Source organism: Callorhinchus milii, unplaced genomic scaffold (assembly GCF_018977255.1).
Source record: "Callorhinchus milii isolate IMCB2004 unplaced genomic scaffold, IMCB_Cmil_1.0 Scaffold26, whole genome shotgun sequence".
NCBI lineage: Eukaryota > Metazoa > Chordata > Chondrichthyes > Chimaeriformes > Callorhinchidae > Callorhinchus > Callorhinchus milii.
This window is the reverse complement of record NW_024704767.1, coordinates 1,557,507-1,577,997: the sequence shown is the minus strand read 5'-3', so window position 1 is coordinate 1,577,997 and position 20,491 is coordinate 1,557,507. Positions and strand designations below refer to the sequence as shown.

The 20,491-nt window shown below is 43.0% G+C and overlaps 1 protein-coding gene across 1 annotated transcript in view; it reads right to left on the bottom strand.

Moving 5' to 3' along the window:
• Positions 1–20,220, bottom strand: part of myo1ea (myosin IEa) — a 44,952-nt gene extending 24,732 nt beyond the window's left edge. Inside the window, 4 exon segments of the mRNA XM_007906391.2 lie at positions 1,430–1,524; positions 2,251–2,340; positions 4,467–4,610; positions 19,903–20,220. Coding sequence (XP_007904582.2) covers positions 1,430–1,524; positions 2,251–2,340; positions 4,467–4,610; positions 19,903–19,905 — 332 coding nt within the window. The 5' untranslated portion in view covers positions 19,906–20,220.
• Positions 20,221–20,491: the final 271 nt, after the last annotated feature.

The window sequence follows — 20,491 nt, the reverse complement described above, 5'->3', positions numbered from 1 at the left end:
GACGTCTCAAAAGCTTTTCACAGGGTTTACTGTGAAGCGTAGTGACTGTGTGTTTTTGTAGGTGGCCCAAATTTTGCACGGTAGTGACCCACAAACAGCCGTGATCAACAATAACTTTGCATTTGGCACAGCGCCTTCCACATCGGGAGGACGCCTCAAAGCACTTCACGGGATTAACCTTGAAGAGTAGTGACTGTGCATTTTGAAGGCAAAAGCGGCAGCCCAGTTGAGCACAGCCACTTCCCAACAAACAGCCGTGAAGTGAAGTGAGCGACTGATTTTAATCGGGAGGAGGACGTTTCAGATGTGAAACCTGAAGCTGCGGAAACGACCGGAAAATGTTGCCAGCGCTGAAATACGTGTTTTTCTTTCTTTCCGCCCCCCCCCCCCCCCACCCCCACATCCCCCCAAATCAAGAGAGAATCCCGCAGGGAGCCCATTAAAACACACAGAAACTGGCTCTGGTTTCAACCGAGCCTACAGTGGATGTTTCCCTGAAATCTCTGAAACAATGCAGCCATTACTGTTGTAATTAAGCAGCGAGCCGTTCCTTTGATGCCCCTTGGCCCGTTTGCACAGATGCATGTTACGGTACCTTGAGGCTGTCACTATCAATTGTTGGGACCCACAAAACAGGAGTCTGGAGACGAACTGCCCCATCGCTGACTACACCATTGTGCAGAAACATGAGAAAGAATATGCACACAGCACTCGCTCACTCGCTCACTCACAAAAGGCACAATTTGCCTTTTATTGCAACCCGAAGAGGGAACTGGGAAATGTTCTGTTCTGATAGAAACAGAGCCATTAGCAACTGCCGGTTGGGGGGGAATGGGGGGGGTGTGGAGGAGATGAAATGAGGGGACGAGGGGTGGGATAGAATACTGAAGGATCAAACCATTCTCTTGTGGAAGTGACTGGAACAGGATTAAGCAGGAAGGATTGAGCTGCAATGTTTGGTCTGTCTGTCAGTGAACTTAACACAACACAGCGTTCAGCAGTGTTCATTTGGTCCAATAGCCTAATTTTGAAGAAATTAAGTTTCCGATGCGATCTCTGCCATCAGATTAATCCCTAGATTTGGTGTAGAGCCTTATCGTGTTGTTGAGACGTCTCGCATAGCTTTGTACGATTTACTGTGAAGTGCAGTGAGCGTGTATTTGTAGGTGAACACGGCAGCCAATTTGCACGCAACAATGTCCCACACGCAGTCCATGAAGCAAAGGACGCATTTTGTTCACCGGAAATCTGGGAGAAGCGTTTCTCTTTTCGAATAGTGCCATGGGAAATCTAACATCCGCCTGAATAGACAGACGGGATCTTGGTCTAATCCCTCATCCGAAGGATGGCACCTCAAACAATGCAGCATAAACCCCAGCACTGCACAGATCTCAGTGCACGGATCTGGGTCACAGATCTCGTCAGTTACCTGATAATGACGCACTGATTCTCCCTGTCGATGATCATGTTCCGATACATGCTGTCAGCGAGAGCATAAATGTGAGGCGGGTTCTCATACGGAGCCTGGAACAAGCAAAGCAATTACCAGAAACATAAGGCACAGGAAATTCTCAGGCTCAATCCCTGCTCCAGTGCTGAATAGACCTTCAGCATTTGAACTGAGGTTCGAGAATAATCTCAGTTGGGGCTGGACCTAACTCCATTTTTGTGGCATTTCAAAGTGTGCAAAATGTGGCAATTTCTCAAACTCTTGCAGGAAAATACAGATTCAAAAACAAGATTGACTGCACATTTACGAGGCATTTGACATTAGATTAAGAGATTAAGGGATATGGGGATAAGGCAGGGTTAGGTTATTAGCTGGAGTTAGATTAGAAGATCAGCCGTGATTGAATGGCGGGGCAGACTCGAAGGGCCGAATGGCCTCCGCCTACATGTTATGTTATGACATAAATGTATCGTTTCAGAAATAATAAAAATAAATAATAGTCATACATAATAAATCATTATCCTTAAAGCTGATATACAGTCTTTCATGTCAGGACATCTCAAAGCTCCTCAAGAGGATATACTGTAAAGTGTTGTGACTGTATTCCGTGGTATGCGGTAGCCTATATGCGCACAATAATGACCCACAAACAATCGTGAAATAAATGACCAATACTATTTAGGGGATTGTTGGCCAGGATGCCAGCAAACACTCCCATCCTCGTTGCCTCTACCTTTCACAATATATTTATGTATTTCTCTAGGCGTTTTGCAAATAACAACATAATATAATATACTCACCGCTCCTTGATACATTTCGATCTCCTTTTCTCCAAAGTACGGCATTTGTTTGAACGGATTCACAGAGATGAGCACAGGCCCAATGTATGTCTGCGAAAGGTCCCATTAAGGATCCAGCCACCCACAATACAGCATGAACAATGTAACATGATTTCTTTATGTACATAAATACATAATTTATACTAACAAGAAAATAACTCCCCGTGAAAACATCAGACAAGGAGAAGCAATACAAACATAGCTTCCAAATTGAGACTCGATTTTAAGGATATGCCCAAACCCTGCAGAAGCGTATTTGTTCAAGACAAGGGTTCTAAGGATAAAACCATGAGGAATTTGGGGCTTCTCGAGGGTTTATTCAAACCTTGTATTCGGCATGGGAAGACACAATTGATTGTTTGATCAGGAATCTTTCAGCTTGCCGATGAGTTTTTCTTTCTTTCGCTTTTATTTCTGTTGTGCCCATTCTGATACAAATCAAATTTTACTGACAGAAATCGCATTCCTATGGCGCCTTTCATGTCTCTGACTTATCAGTCAAAATTGCTCCTGGCAGTATATATGCTTAAATAAGCGCTATTCCTGTTCAAAAGATCACAAGATCAGTTGAGATGAAGAAGGCCCATTTGATCTCATCCTTCCAGGAAACCCACCCAACCATCTACCCATCACAGCATCAAGTTGTGTTTTTTTTAACATGAGCCCCAGCTTCTGGCTGCAACCACCCTTCCTGGTGACCTGTTCCAGTCATTAATCACCCTCTGGGGGGAAAAAAATACTTTGTGTCTGTCCTGAAATTGCCATTTGCAGCCCTAAACCTGCGCTCTCTTCTTCTGTTGTCTCAGTGCATCTGAAAGTATTATTCTGGATTTACTTTCTCGATCGCACTAAAAAATAAATCTCGGGGGCCTCCATCAGGTCCTCCCCGTGTGCTTTCGAGATTGAGGAGCTCTCTCGCTTGTTTAATCGTTGCTCGTAGCTCAAAATCTTTCCTAAAGGGGATTGCGAGGTGTTTAGCATGTGGGGTAACATCTTTGTCACGGGGGGGGGGGAAACAGGAACAATACTCACTTTGATTGGCATCGCTGCTGTAAGACCACAGAAGCACTGACACGGGAATTACAGCCCGTCACCAGTTCACATGTTCCTGCCATTAAACTCACAATCTGCCAATTCATTGGACACAGCAGCTTCACAGAAACAAAATCAAACCCAAACAACACTCGACAAAGGTTCATTTGACGAGCAGTCAGCAAACAAGGGAAGCCCCGAACAAAAGCGAAACTCTTCAGAAAATCTTTCCTTCTTTTTTTACATAAAATGGAAGAATTAAAATTTAATTAGACTGAACACTCAGTAATTCAACTGCGCTCCGGCTGAAGCACTGTAAGTGAATGAAGAAGTTATGAGGTGTCAAATGAATATCATACGCACATCCCTTTCAATTCATTCTCTACTGCTGCTTCGATCAGAACTTATCCTTGCTTGGGAGCAGGAATTCTTCCCACTCAGCGCCTGTTAATCCTCAAGACAATGGATAGGGTGATCCGAGCTGGACAAGAAGTGGAAAGTTTGTTTGGCAAGCTGCAAGATTTCAGCTCGTTAAGTACAAGTTGTTAACCCACCCAACGCAAACTCTGGGCTGCCCCAAAGCAGCCTTGGCTCGCACCAAACTGCGACTAACACTTTTCTGGATTGGGTGAGCAGGGTGCGTTCCTGTTCTTTTGCCGACTACAGTGATTTTATAGCTGTAAGAAGACACCCAATACATCTTCATTACAATTCAGATCTTGTTGTCGCTCCTCATAAAATTTTCAGTCGCTGTTACCTTTAGCGCCTTTTGCGATGTTGTTCTCTAATGTCATTTCCCAGTTATAATCGAGCAATGCCAATTGTGCCACATGCAACAATGACTGGAATTTCAGACCAATCCAATCTAACAGGTATAATGGGACGCTACTTTCTTAACGGGATCCTAAGGAACCCGGGTCATTGCAAACAGGAGCTCCCTGCCGGTAATCAGACACACATTATTGCTCATCCCACAATAACTATGCTTCAACAAAATCCACTTCCCGTTTATTGATATGAATTCTAAGGCGATTATTCATTAAAGGATCTTGTCAAGACACACCTCAAACTCAGACCCCTCATCGTTTTTTCCAATACACTTTGAAAGTTGCTGGGATTTTCTCCATCAGGGTTCGGAAGGATACAAAGATGTAGTCGTCCATGTATCGTTTCTTCAAGTTCTCCACAATGCCATCTTCTGTAATTTTGCTGAGGAGAACCATATCATCCACCCCGCTATGCTTGACATTGTGGCTCTGCCAGTGATACTTGTAATGCCCTTTGCTCCCCTGCAGAAAAAACACGGATAAAGACTTATAAACAGCAGAGAATTAAGCATTCGGGCAACACAACTTTCTCAACTTCCTTAAACTTTTGCTCTGGGGAAAGCACCGTGCAGTCAGTGACCAATTATCCAAGGTAACAAGGAAGCAATAATATTTCTGAATTAATATTCGAAGAGCTTTATACTTGCACTGGTAACGTGAACTGTCCCAGAGCACAGAGTCTGGATTAACCTTCCGGATTGGGGGTGAAGGGGGAGAAAAGGGGAAGTGAAATAGTTTCCGATGAAGGGTCACACCTACTGGCCTCTATTTCTCTTTCGGATGCTTATTCTGGGTTTTATTTTAGATTTCTGGCCTTATGGAGGTTTTCTTTGTATCTCCTCCCTTCACTGGGGCCTCACACACTTCAGTTCGCATCCTAATCCATATAAAAAAAGTCTTCATTCTCTCTGGTGGCCACATTCCCAGGCACATCCATAAACACATTGTGTCCATCAGATGCTGGAGAACATCTGAATCTACTTTGTTGATGGAGTGAGCGGCAAAAAAAAAATAAACCTTTTGATCTCTTCCTCAAATCTGTTCCTTCAAACCATGTAATCATTCAAGAGTACATCAAATACTTAACACTTGTCCGACTGCCTAGCCTATGTTCATCTCCAGTTCTCGTTCCTTTACCCCCCACCCCCCCACCATGTTCTTTTGTTCACTTACTTACCCCTTTGCAAAACAGCAAACAAGGTGCTCTCACCACATTCCTTTCATTTTATACACTCAAGATCATGCTTTCAGTGTTTGCCCAGCTTGCTCCCTTTTCCCGACCAGCAGAAACATACATTACGTGACCAAATTTGCCCAAGTCTAACCATTGAGAATATCGAGCTCCTTCTTCTCCCATCACTTCCTGAATTATTTCCTCCAATCTGGTCTATTCCCTCCCACAGCACTGACACTGCTCTGGTCAAAGCTGGACATCCACTCCGTCTGCTTCTTTGTCCTCCTAGACCTCTCTATCACTTTTGACACCATTGAGAGCTCACCTTCTTTCTTAATTGGATGAAGAATGCAAAGAGATGAACATGAACACATTCCCATATTCAATCCATTCAATGCCCAGACTTTACTCTCTGAATATTTGTTACCTAGCCTCACATTCAAGATGTGTAAATGTGTTCTTTCTCAGGTTCAATACTTGTACCATTGTCACACCACACAATACACCTCTCCAATATAACAAATGGGGGTAGGGCAGGGTCTGATAGCAGAACAATATATTTAAAAAAAGCTCATATTACAGACAGCTGAGGTATTAATCTGGAAAACTTCTGGCACTGGAAGCTTATACTTATAGGCAATCCACAATTTGAACCCTTTTTGGGTGAGCTCTTTGTAGTTATCCTGACATTTAATCACAGTTTAGCCAGAGATGTTATTATAGCTAATGTTGGTCATTCATGTCATGGCTGTTTTCAGGACATTGCTGTCTGCGAATTGGCTGCTGCATTCACCTTCAAACACACAGTCACTACTGTAAAATACTGTGAATTGCTTTGAGATGTCTCAATGATGTGATAAGGTGCTGTAGACACAAGCATTATTATTATAATATATTATAAAGAGCGCAATACAGTATATACAAATGATATGCTTTACACTAAACAGTCAATCAAAAAAATCTTTATCCAGTTTTCAGACAGAAGACTTGCAATCCTTATGTTTGCCATATATCCAAGGAATTTCCAGCATAAACCTAGATCCACAGTTCATTAGCTGCTTCTGAAAATTCCTTTCCCATATAAGGAGAGCCAATACCGGGACACAGGAAATAGTCATGTTTTTGATTTAATCGCAGCGACTGCATTTTCTGCTTTAACCAATGCAGAAAGCTTTGTGTTTGGGCCCAGTATTTCCTCCATCATTTCATGTGAAAACACTCAGCAGGTTATGACGATGAGTAATAAATAGTCCTACAAAAACTGCACACTATAGCAAGAGTTTGTTTCAACCTCTGACCTTCTCCCCTTTCACAAATGAGCAGGACTGCGGACTGCCAGCGCAGGGAATGCAGACAAAATGCATCAGACCAGCGGTGGAGTCTGAATGGCTCGGGTTCATAGCACAACTAGTGGCTTTTTACAAACTGAATCATCAGGGCAGCTCAGACCCACCACTGTTAAAATGAATGGGTCAGGCTTATTCGGTTCTTCAACCTGCAGCAGAATGAGATGCATAGGAAGGGCACCGCTCTGGTGTTTGTAGCATTGGCTGTTCCCGCAACAAGGAGTCCTATAGCTCAGTGGTTAGAGAACTCGCCTCGCAAGACCTGGGTTCAATTCCTGGCAGGGCAAACCTTGGGCAAGTTTCCTTACACCTGATAATAATCCCTCAAGAAAAAAAACAATAATAATTTGGTCAGTCGATCCACTACTCTTTGTGGGACACTGCTCTGCGCAATTGGCTGCCGTGTTTCGTCCACAAACATACAGTCAATTCACTTTACAGTATATTCTGTGAAGCGCTTTGAGACGTCTAGAAGACATGAAAAGCACTATATCAAATGCTAGGATTATTATTATTATAACACAGACTGGAACCTAAGCCGCTCTGAGAGGAGATAACAATGGGAGCTATAAAGGGAATTGCAACCTTCATTTGAAAAATAACTAAATACATAAGTAGAAAGAAAGTCGCCATTTTCAACCACTTGAAGCCAACGGAGACACTGAGATTGTCAATTCATCCCACACGCAAATAGGTATAACATCTCTCTTGTTAAGAGCACATCGTTCGCTACAAATACACAGTCACTACACTTTACAGTAAATCCTGGGAAGTACTTTGCAACGTCCTCCTGATGTGAAAGGCACTGTATCAAATGCTGAGATTATTATTATTGCTGTTGTCAGAGCCATTACCCTTTCCCCTGATCTTTGTGGCAAGAGGAATTTCACGCTCTGCTCTCTGATTCCACATGAGATCTCTTTTAAGAAAATATTTGTTCGCTTTAAGTACGTGCCGTGAGCATTTGCAATGTCCATCTGATTGCAAAGTGCACCAACTGACGTTTCAAAACCTGCTTTGTTTTCTTCTGAAACCGAACGCGACTCAAATAGGAAGGAGCCTGCTGTGTGCCGCAAGTTCGCTCCTGCAATTTGGTGATGATCCCTAATGTCTGTCATGGTTTGGCTGTATTTCATCAAGTTGTTTATTTCTGTTCAACAAGGACAAGAGGACAGAGGGAGCAATGGACCAAAGTCAACCGGATTGCCACCCCTGAGATGAGATGACGATGGCTGAGATACACCCAATGCTGGCTCTATTGTTGAATGCTATCTTGTGGTTTCAGATCTGGTTTGTCTGATGCATTATGTTTAGAAAAGAATAGAAGCAAGCAAAACAAATTAGTCAGCTGTTGATGACGAGAACTCCCAATTTTACCCATGCTTCTCACAGAGCTCTTTTTCAATGCTCCGATCTGACCACTAATTATTACAAAGACTTTTGTTTACTGATTTTGTTTTACCGCATGCCAGAAAAGTTCATTGTTACAATGAATAAATAAGCAATAAATCGGTCATTCCATCCATGACACTGCCATGTGCAACTGGCTGCCACATTTTGCCCGCAAAATATACAGTCAATTCACTTTACAATATATTCTGTGAAGCGCTTTGAGACCTCGCAAAAACATGATAGGGAGCTATATCAAATGCAAGGATTATTATTATTATTATTTATTAACAACAAATTTCATTTGTATAGCGCCTTTCACATCAGGAGGATGTCCCAAGGCGCTGGGGCAACAATGCAGTCATCAACAAAAATTTGCACTTATAGTGCGCTTTTCACATCAGGAAACATCTCAAAACTCTTTACAGAGACAGCGTTGGGTGTTTGAGTTGGGTGGGAGATGGGGTGGGGGGGGATTTGAAGTGGTCAAAGGGCACAGTCTAAGAGATAGGTTTTTAAAATCTTTGCATTTGATATTGTGATAAAGGGTTTTGAAAGTAGAGGATGAGGGAGCGAGGTGGAGGGATTTAGGGAGAGAGCTCCAGAGAGCAGGGGATGGAGATGGGGTGCGGGAGTGATGGCAATCGTGCCCGCTAACAGAATCTAAACACACAAGAATAGAGTGGCTTGGGTTGTGCCAGGGGTCTGCCCCCCATACGGGCACGAGTGACAAGTCACCAAAATGTACATCTGCGATCCAGTTCTGAAATGGTTACAACACTTGACGTGCTTGGAACAATTTAAATGCGGAAGTGAGTAAACCTGCATCACCGAAAATAATATTCCAATCGATACTTTGTGGCTTTAAAAATGTAACGCCCCTCATTGCAAATGTCGCTCCTGATATGTCTTTTTATTAATAGACACGTAAATGTCTAATACGATCAGAGCAATGTCTGTGTAATCTACCCCAGCACAGGCAGACTGATTAGATGTGGCAACGCTCTCAGATGGAGTGGTTTTATCAGCGATCAGGAAGCCATTGATTCCACTGCAGCAATTTCAACATCAGAGGCAGAGAAAATTAATCGAGAAGAGAAATGCGTATGACTAAATACCAAACCGGCCACATCTGCAGTAGTGGAGTCAGAACCCATATTAACTCTTTTTTTAAAAAAAGGGGGAATTTGAAAAATATCAGAAAAGTTTAAAAGGGCACGGGGGTGGGGGGGGGGGGGGTATCCAGGAGAATTGGACGAAACAGATTGCTCTTTCAGAAAGCCGCACAGACCACTTCTAAGTGCTTGAAGTGGCTCTCACTCCTGGGGCTGTCAACACGGGAAACATTGGGAGTGAGATTTATGATGACGGACTAGTTTGATCCCATGGGCTCTGGCAGAATACGCTTGAGAACATGTGAAAGATCTGCACTCACTGCTCTGAATAATAAAAATCCTTGCATTTGATAAAGCACCTTTCACATCAGGAAGAAGTCTCAAAAGTGTTTCCCAGGATATACTGTGAAGTGCTGTGCCTGTGTATTTTCTGGTCAAATGTGGCAGAATTTGTGCACAGCAATGTCCCACAAGCAGCCTTGAGGTGAAGGATCAATATTATTTTGGTGGATTGTTGGCTAGGACACTGGGAGAAACTCCCTTCTCTTTTCGAATAGTGCCATATGGAATGCCAAACCATGGAAACAAACAAAGGATCAAATCTCCATGACAGTACAAGTACACAATCACTACATTTGACAGCAATCCAGTGTGAAAGCAGGAAGAGAAGGCGATTTAACATCAAAACAACTTTGTCCAGGACAAAACTGACACTGGTATTTGCATGCCACTAGATTGCAAACCTGTGAACCCAGTGTTTTGCACACTTTTTCTACTTCCTCTCCCAAAGGTTTTTGTCGCATCTCTATATCTTCAACAGTGCTGGGAGTAGGGATCTGGAACTAGTCAAGTCCAGGTACCTCACTCAAATAGCAATTATCTGTGCGTGATCATAAAGTGCGTTTTCAGCTGCTGATTAAACCCTGCGGGGACTTTGAGGCTGAGCCCTACGCACTCCTCACCCAACATCCACACCGGGAGTGTAGGCAGCGATCAGTCATGAATACCTTAGTTGATTTTTACCCTCCAGAAACCCAGAGAGTCGAGGCCAATTGTAGTAACCCGGCTGAGATCAGACAACTCAGCACAGACAGGGATTTGAACCTGGCATTATTCCTGGTCTCATGTCATAGCTACTCACTGGGTAAATTCAGTAAATCAGCGGGGAGGGAGGGAACAGCCACGGAGTTGTGATTTAATCCACTGTATAAGCTCTACGGCTTTTCAGCAGGCAATTTTTGTGAAATAGGCAAGCGTTAAACCCAGAGTGTTTGTTACAATGAGGGAAGCGGCACTCTGAAGTCTATTCCAAACGGGGATTAGGTCAGAGGTTTTGAAGTCGATGAGGTTTAGGTGTAACTTCTGTTCCAAAACAGTGATTTTCTCAGGTTTTGATTCTGTACTCGGCTACTTTAAACTGAAGAGCTATTGCACAGCAGCTGGGTGTTCATGCCAGCTCCACCCAGTCAATTACTAACAAAAGAATGTCCCCGTCATCATCTATTTTGAGCTCAATGATAACACTGTAGAAAATGGCACATTGCTCATTGCTGGGGTGCTGACACAATAGTGTAACCCTAGTGCCTGCTAGCTCTAGGAGAACGACAGGCAGGCTCAAACAGGGCACAAGTTACAACTACATCAGAAATAGAACCAGTACTTTGATCTGGAAAATAACTTGGGCAAAAGTACAGTCACACGAGAGGGCAAAATGTGATAATTGCATAAAGGAAGTTGCTGCGTATAAAAATAATAAGCCTTGGATTTGATATAGCACCTTATCATGTTGTTGAGTTATTTCAAAGCGCTTCAGAGAACATACTGTAACGTAAATTGATTGTGTAAAAAAAACACGAACATCCTCAAGGGAAGGAAATCTGGCACAACCGGACTGGCCAACTTCTGACGCCAGTGCCACACGATGTGGGGCACTCTTTAAAACACTTTCTGAATTGGCCCAGCAAGTCAGAGATGGGCAGTACACCCCCCCACACACCCTTCTGACCCAGAGACAAGACTGCCTCCAATTGTGCTGGGCTGAATAGTACAGTACATGAATACAGTAATAAATTATCTTCAAGAACAAAGTATTGGCCGAGGTGCTTTTGGCAAATATGGTGCCTTCCAGAGTAATTGAAGAGGCGTCAATATGAGTCAGGCCGGATGTTCCACGTTCTGGAAAATGTACTGTTAATGCATTAGCGACGATTCCATTAGTGGCTTTGACTTACAATCGCTGTTAGCGAAGCAAGTAGAGAAGCAATGCTTCTCCGACCTGACTCACACCGTAGGTGTGGATCACCAGAAAGGTTTGTGTGAAGCAGCAACTGAATCTCATTTTATCTCATCCTTTCAGAATAATAACCTTACAATCTTCACATTTCAGCATCAAGCGCTATCTTCTGTGAGCTTGAGGGAGGCGGGTAGAGTGAGGAGGGGCAGTGGGGGGGTGAGAGGAGAACTGTGGCTGACAATTATGACCTGAAAGAACGACTCAGATTTGTAGTATTTTAAGTCCTGATCCGCACCTCATTAAAGTAAAGCTGAAGATGTTTCTCGCACGTCGCTGAAATAACTGAACACTGATACCTCCCTGCCCAGGAATGATGAGTGAATTCACCAGGTTTACTGAATAGTTTTTATTTCAATCTCTGCCTCTCTCTTTGATACATGAAACACTTACACTGATGTTGTATCGCCAGCGACGTCCAAGAAAATGAGTGTAATGTTTGAGTGCGTTATTGTGCATCATTGTGGCAAAACATCTCAAAGTGCTTCACGTAATGAAGTTGCTTTGAAGTGTAGTGACTGTTGGGTAGACAAACGCCCGCCTGGGGTAGCAGATGAATGGTCACATGCTATTTGAGAGATGCGATTGAGATGCACACTCTCACACGCCTCTCATCAGCAATCTGCCTATCAAATTCACAGGAGTGGGTGGGAGCCTGGGTTGAGACACTCAGCCTTTCAGTGTTCTTTAGTCCAAAAGGAAGTTTTTCATTAATCATCTCTTACCGCAGGCTTCTCTTTTGCAACCAGGCAAAAGGATAATTTATTTATCCTAATTCTACCCCTTCCTCTCCTGAAGGTGGTGACACAGTTTCAGGGTCACTCACAGATGTCTGGGATCTCTCCCCAATGTGAGCATCTGGACAGCTGGGAGGAGGAGAACAAGTCTATCATACGCTAGTCACTAAAAGAAGCATTTTTTTTTGTTCTCTAAGTGTTCATCAATCAGTTAGTTCTCTGCAACACCAGCAACAACAAATTACATTTGTATATTGCCTTTCACGTTGGGAGGATGTCCTAAGACGCTGGACATGCAGGGATTTGGATCCAAGCTGGGAGTTGGGATCAGGATGGATGCAGGGCAAAGGAGAGGATGTGGAGAGCCATCACAGTCAAGCTCAACAAAATACTTTTTTTTAAAAAAACAATAACTCTTTTTTGTCCCGGGCACACATTATTAGCGATTCACTTGTAAAAATGGTCTTGAACTCACTCCTCCCCTGGGGGATAAACGACTTTTGCTTCAGAGGAAACGCAGCAGGACTGACCCCTTTTCCACTGAACTTCTCCGCTCCCCGAATAAAAATCAAACGATCGCCTCGCTTCGTAAACCTCGGCACCAGAGTTGCTCGCTGTGCGAGAATGCTCAGCTAGGTAATGAAAGACACGCTTGTTTCACCTCGCAAGGAATATGACTGGCCCCCTCAGTGCACTTTTTCACTCAATGCAACATAATCAATTCCTTATTTGGACAGCTCGCTCGCCGCAGTCCACCGCACCATGCAGGAAGCTGAAATTCATGCTGTTTTAAACACTCAGCTATACTTCAGTTCGGCAAAAAAGAGGAAAAAAGGAATCAGCTGTGCACCTCCAATACCAGATTCCCTCATCAACATTTTAACCCTTTTAGGATGTTTTGCTACCCCCCACAAAATATGCAGTCAATTCACTTTACTGTATATCTGCGAAGCGCTTTGAGACTCTCGAAGACGTGGTAAGCCGTTATATCAAATGCATAAGGATTATTATTGTTACATCTGGAGTTCTCAAGTGGATCGGCCACGATTCAACAGCCTTAAAGGTTAATAGGCTGTGTGGCCTCCACATGGCACAAAGCTGCGGAGAGTGAATGGGACTTCAATTCATTTATTGCAAAAAAAGTCAAGTTTCCAGCTCACACATTGAGCCCCACCTTCACTTGGCAGTTGCTAAAGTCATTGAATTTTAAAGCACAGGCAGGCAATTCATTAATTAATTACTTCATTCATTTCTAGGCTTAGATGTTCTATATGTCACTTCTTTGAAATATAAAGTGATTTGTTGAAAAAAATACATAAACTCCTGCCACAATCTGATGTATATTCCAGACTTGAAATACATTCTGAACTTGGTGTGCAACCCTCAAGGTGAGGAGTCAGCATCCGGAAATGAACACGTACTTATTTTTGCTATCTGGTGGATGCAGTCAAAGTTCCCAAGGGCACAAGAGAAATTCAGACTGGATGTTGGGTCTTTATGTGGCATAGTACCTCAGCACAAGGTTATTACTGTTGCACAAGTCTAAAGAGTTTGTGTGGTCAAAACAAAAACAACTGTGTCTGTCGCGCTGTGAAATTAATGTATCTCTTGCTCTTTGCCTATACATAATTCATAAGTGTGTTGCATGGCAGTATGAAGGCAATCTTACCTTTGCCCATCAGGATTAAAACAACCTCTGCTCTGCCTTGACTTCAGCATGCATGATTTTCCCATTTCTCTTACCAACCACCCTTCTGGCTGCTTTTGACTTGAGACTGTCAATTTAGCACTCATCTGCGGGTAGCTTTTGATGCTATCTTGGGGCCACTAGGAACTGAGTTAAAATTACTCAAAGATTCATTGCACCTGGGAGTTTTATTAGTGAGAAGAGAGTGGAGCTTTTTGCCCTTACCAACCAGAGGCTTAGATAGAGAGGATCAAATTTTCAACATGCGGCTTGACCTCCCCCCATAGACAAGAGAGCTGCCAACTTAGCCAGGCTGACACACCAGGCTGAGATGAATGTATGCACAGTGTTGACAAAGCAGGTTTGACTTCTCCCTGATGGCCCTAATGCATAAAGACCACCACCTGCTGCAGCCTTACAAATCGGAAGTTGGCAAGTTCAAACCCAGGTTGGTCGGTGCTCATTTGGGATACAGAGCTTTCCACTCGAGATTGTGATGGAGGGGGCTCCCTGCCGAAAGATGTTAAGAGTGGAAATCCCGCTCTTCACATAGGCTGTGAAAGTTTTACGCAGCTTAAGAAGAAAAAGAACCTTTTTTTGAAACTTAAAAACTTACTTTTTTAAAAAAAATCTATTTGGGGAAATATTTGGGGGCAGGTTTAGCGCTTATGAATTTTTTTTTAAAAAAGCAAGAATGTTGTATTAGCAACCGAGAGCAAGAAAAAAAAAACATGTTCTGTTATACCGCAAATTTAACAGCCATATAAAATGAAATATAAAATGTGTATTTTGCATATCATTTACCTTTCATAGCAAAAGACATTTACATATATTATATATATACAACAATAATAGAGTAAAATAAAGCCTGTCAATACAGCATTGAAGCAGTTGATCAAGGACTTAATTCAACGCACACAAGGAAATACAGTCAATTGTGTACGCAGCCTCTTCAAGTCATTACCAATAATGTGAGGCCATAATGTGCAAAACAGTAGGTGAGTTATTTTTATTCATGGGCCAAACGCTGGTCTGACCGCACGTACATGTACAAGCAGCCAAAATGATCACAGCAGAGAAAGAAAATGCAATATTGACCACGGCTGGAGGTAACTCAGAGTGATCAGAAGCTGAGACTGTGCAGCCATCCTTCTGTTCACAGTCATGAGGCCATACAGAGACCATCTGACTTCACCCTCACTGAGCCTGCAGCACGGACTGCAAATGAAGAGCAGATTCTTTCAATGAGAGCCCTGCTGCACATGTACCTTTGAAAGGGCTGCTCCTAATGTGAAACAGATGCTGTTTTACAGACCTACTACTTTGCATCTGGTGGATGAGGCCTATGACTGATGCTATTGTCTATCTTTCCAGACAGAAGAAAAACGGCACACGCTTAGCTTAAAAAGCTCAGCATTGCTGCTTCGTGCAACACAAGAGCTTGTGCTTTAAAGGGTTGGAACTGTGGAGAACTTTCACGTTATAAGATTGGATTTATTGATCTGTAAGAAAGACTGACTACAGAATAAACTGACCCAAATCCCAAACCACTGTAAATCACACTTCAAACCTCTTCCCCCAACTACCTGAAACACCATTCTGTACTAAATTACCAGCACTACTTAGGAAGGTTTTTTTTTAATACATCAAAAACACTTAATTTGCCATAACCGCAGGATTACTATTGAGAAGCCAGCTGCTATTTATTAATTCATCTTTTTAAATACAAATTAGGCTGGCTTATGAGGCCAAAACCATTCACAGGTTTTTAATGCTGAACAAAAAGCAGGCGGGATTTTTCTAAAACAAGATACAAAAACAAAATAATAATTCTTGCATTTGGTGTAGCATCTTTCATGTTGACAGGATGTCTTGAAGCGCATCACAGGATTTGTTCAAAGTGCAGTGACTGTATTTTGTATTTGTATTACGTAGGCAAACACAGAAACCCATTTGCGCACAGCAACATCCCACAAACAGCCATGAAATAAATAATCATTGTTATCTGGGGGGGGAATTGTTAGTCCGGACACTTGGGACGAACTCCCTTCTCCAACGGGCAGATGATGCCCCGATTTAACATCTCATCTGAAGTACAGCACCTCCTACAATTCAGTGAACTCCCAGCACTGCTTTGGAGTGTCAGCCTAGCACTCTGTGAGTTCAAAGTCCCAGCGTGGAGCTTGAACTCACAACCAGAAACAAGACAGCTACCAAGGTGACACCCACAATAAAACCAAATAAAATAAACAGAGATAAAGCCAGGAAGGAATATCCCTTGACGTCATACGTTCTCGTTTAAAACATTTTCCAATGTGATTCTCTGTAGCTGGGCAAGATGTCACTCTAGCACTGAAGGCACCTTTGACCAGCTCACGTGTACTCATTGTATATTTTTCTGGACTGGCGGATTCACAGAACGTTAATGTCTGTCTACCATGTACACCTCTTTATCACTGCACTGCTTCTCACATTGCTTTCCATCACAAACCCACAGCCGAGCTGGTCCACACAGTGAAAACTCACAATGATTGCTCAGCTGCTTGTTTTGTCTATTTTTTTTTCTTTCCTCCCCTCCCCTCCCTTCAAGAGGACATCCAACCCGATTTTCCTCCTGCTGGAGTATGGCTCCATGTTATCGATTGCCCTTTCATTACTAGCTTACATGACCATTACTCACATTATTGAGTGCTGACAGGCTATTTGAGCACAAACTGCATCGTAGCCCTGATCTAATCCAAAGCTCGCTCTCTCTCACACATACACACCACCAGAGTCCATTGGAGAGTAATTTGGAGTGAGAACCTGGTCTCATATTCCCTGCTCATAACAACCACTAATCTCAGCCTTGGCAATAGATCAGGATCCAGGTGCTAGAGTTAGCTTCACTGTTCCTGGACCACAGGGCGGAGGGGGAGGGAATCATTCAGGAACGCTGCTCGTGATTGCAACCCAGTGACACCTGAAGGATAGGGAGTGAGTGTGGACATTGGGTAAGAACAAGATCAGGTTTAATTGTGATTCCCTCTGTGGTCGAGTGAGCTGTCGACACACACACCTGCTGATTGTCCACTCAGGACAGGGTACTGAAGGATTCCCTTGGAACCATAAATCCCATGAGTCACCTCCTTGGAAAGAAAGGAGAACAGGAAAGAAGGGAGAAGAAGAAATTGACGAAAAAAATAATCTGTTGGGCACATTGCCCAACATGGCTTTCAGCATCGCAGTGAGTGATGCAAAGAGTAGGGATCGATTATAACTCCACACAAGGCAAATCACTCAGAAACAGATACTATACTGCCACTGCTAAGCCCTGGCTAATGTGCATGCTATACAGTACATACAGTAAACCAGCACTACTTTGCTGTTTACTGATAGACACAAAAAGAATATTCCAACAAAATAACTGAAAATTTAAGGTCAGACAGACGGTTACAATTTACCTTGTGAAATATTTTGACTATTTCCTCCCAGGGTTGCATGTGAACTCAGGAATGTGCAGATCCGTTGCACACCAAAAGGTGAAAAATAAAAGAATTTTATACGACTCGTATCCCTCAATTGGAATGATTTACTAAATCGCTATCTAATTTCCTCTTGACATAATTGACACAATCTGCCTCCATCGCTTCCCTGGGCTATCGATTTCACGTATTCAATGTTTTTTGTGTAAACCAATGCATTTTATAATAATAATATAAATAATAATCCTTGCATTTGATATAGCGACTTATCATGTCTTCGAGATGTCTCAAAGCTCTTCACTGAATATACTGTAAAATGAATTGACCGTATAATTTGTGAGCGAAATGCAGCAGCCAATTGCGCACAGCCGTGTCCCACAAAGTTATGGATTGAGCGACCAAAATATTATCATTGTTTGTTATTATTGTTTGGTCAGCTGGGTCTCTGACACATAGAAACCCATCAGCAAGCTTAAGAGTATCCAACCCAAACAGAGTTCCATGTATTTCACCCATACATCGAAATTTCAGAGTTATTTATTGGAATGCGCACTCTCTCCCTGAAGGGATGCATTCTGCTAAGCTAATTCCGGAAAGTATTAGGTACAGGTTGCCGAGAGCAGCTAGGACACCCCTACCCATTAGGGCTTTGGCTTGCAGGGTTAATGGGAGCTGAGCGCGTGTGTGAAGCTCGGGTGCAAACCCTTGACTGTCCAGCGCTTTGGGACATCCTCCCGACGTGAAAGACACTATAGTAAGTACAATCAGTTGTTGTTGTTGTTGTTGTTGTTGGACACTCCCTGCCTCCCTATGCCAAACTGTCCTTGCGGAAATACTGTGACCAGAATCGTCACTCTCGGTGGAGCAAATCAGTATCCTGCAGAAATTCAGTATCACTTACTGTGATAACACCCCCAAAATCGTGTTCCCTCACTGTGCTGATGTTTTCAGTGTTTTACCCACTAATCTCTCTCCTGTGACTGCCCTATAGATTAGTTATATATATATATATATAGCTGGTATATTTTTGACAATCCATCATTTGTCCACCCCAACTTCTGTATTTACAGTAAACTCCCGATAACTCAACCGTGTCTTAACGTGTCATCAAATTAAGTCATCCTGCTGTCAAATATCCCGGACACATTTACTTATGTATTTATACACGCGTCGAACTCATCACTTGTTTCGCCCACAAATATACGATCAATTCATTTTACAGTATATTCTGTGAAGCGCTTTGAGACGTCTCGAAGGCGTGAAAAGCGCTATATCAATTGCAAGGATTATTATTATCACTCCTGATAACTCGTCACACAGCCCTTTTTCCTCTTGAAGCAACCGGTTATCAGGAAATAAATACTGGGGTTCGTTACATGTGTTGTGCAGTCACAAATTCTCAACATCTCCAGCCTGGGTTCACAGAACTAACGCGTTTTATTGGGAAAATAACGTTGTTTCTTCTGACTGGGGGAAGGAAAAGTTCCTCATTTTGTTCTGTCGAATCTAAATCAATGCAAATTGCTGTTTGTAACAGTTTCCAGATCATCCATTTCCACAACATTGTTCGCCAATAAGTCCAGTGATACTTTAAACCAAGCATTTTTAATTCAAGTGACCGTGTTACAATCCTTGGGCTTTTTTTTAATATATATATATATATATATATAGTCAGTCTTTTGTTCGACTGATAATAATAATAATAATCCTTGCATTTGTTGAGATGCAACACAGGACGTTGTAAAGACGAGTTGAGTAAAGTCACAGTACAGAAAGGACACAGGAGTATGGACACACATACAACACACATACAACACACACACACTCCTCGCCAAAGCATCATATTATCAACAGCATTGATTGATTTATGCATCTTACTTAACGAGGCATTCACACCCAAAAAAAAAATCTCAGCTGCTGTCGGTATGGGTTTGGACACAGGTCGATCTGTGCCTTAACACAACCACCAACTCCAACCTGTGGATTCATTCCTTTTGTTTGGCGACTGAGAACGTGGAAATATCACAGATTTACACACACACATACACATACACATACACTCACACACACACATACACTCACACACACACACATACATACACACACACCCACTCATACACACACACATACACACTCTCAAGACTCAACAGCAATTGACAAACTGCACAACAACAACAACGTATTGAAGAAGACTGTTATATGTGTAAATGTTTAAAAACATATAATGTGGGATGTGTGTGTGTGTGTGTGTGTGTGTTGTGGGTGTTTTTTTTTACACACACACGTACTGGCAAGATCGCTGCTTGGATCAATCATATATACACACACACACACACCACACACACACACTCACACATTATATTAAAAGCATAACTAAAGTAAACTTAAACCAGTCACCACTGCACTGGAATCTGCGCCTTAAAAAGTCTTGTACCACAGCATCTGTCTCCAGTGGGGAGTGGGGAGTGGGAGTGGGGAGTGGGACAGATTTTGGTTGTTTTGCTGCTGATTTTAAGTAGAAAATGTGTGTGTGTGTGTGTGTATAAACTTACCATGGCGTTGGCTTGAACTTGCACCGTGTTGTGGGAGTGTTGGTTGGTTGGTTGGTTGGTCTCTCCCTCTCTCTCTCCCTCTCTCTCTCCAGGCGGTGCCTCCCGTTAATTAGGAACTCCTATCGGTGGTGTTCTGTCTGTGGGTAACAGTGGGACTCCATTGACTGCAATCCCAGGGCTGTGCTTCCCAGAGAACTCACTCAACTGAGCCACAGAGAAGGGGAACCGATCAACAGCTTTGGGGTGAACCCATATCCCACAGAGAGAGAAAACACACAACACCAAATAAAAGCACTCTCTCGATCTGTCTGTGTGTGTGTGTGTGTCTGGTCTGTGTGTGTGTGTCTGTGTGTCTGTCTGTGTCTGTCTGTGTGTCTGTCCTGTGGATCAGTGGCTGGTGTTTGTTGCTGTTGTTGTCCCTCTCAGTGACTGAGCAGCACTCAGCACTGCAGGTTCCCAGTCGGATGCTTCGCAAATGGTTTGGTCTCTGATGCGAATGCGGTCATTCCTTCTTCTCACTCACTCCATAAAAGGATAAACGTGGCTTTTCCTCCATCTGCAGCCAATAAGCTCTGCAGACTCGCCTCGT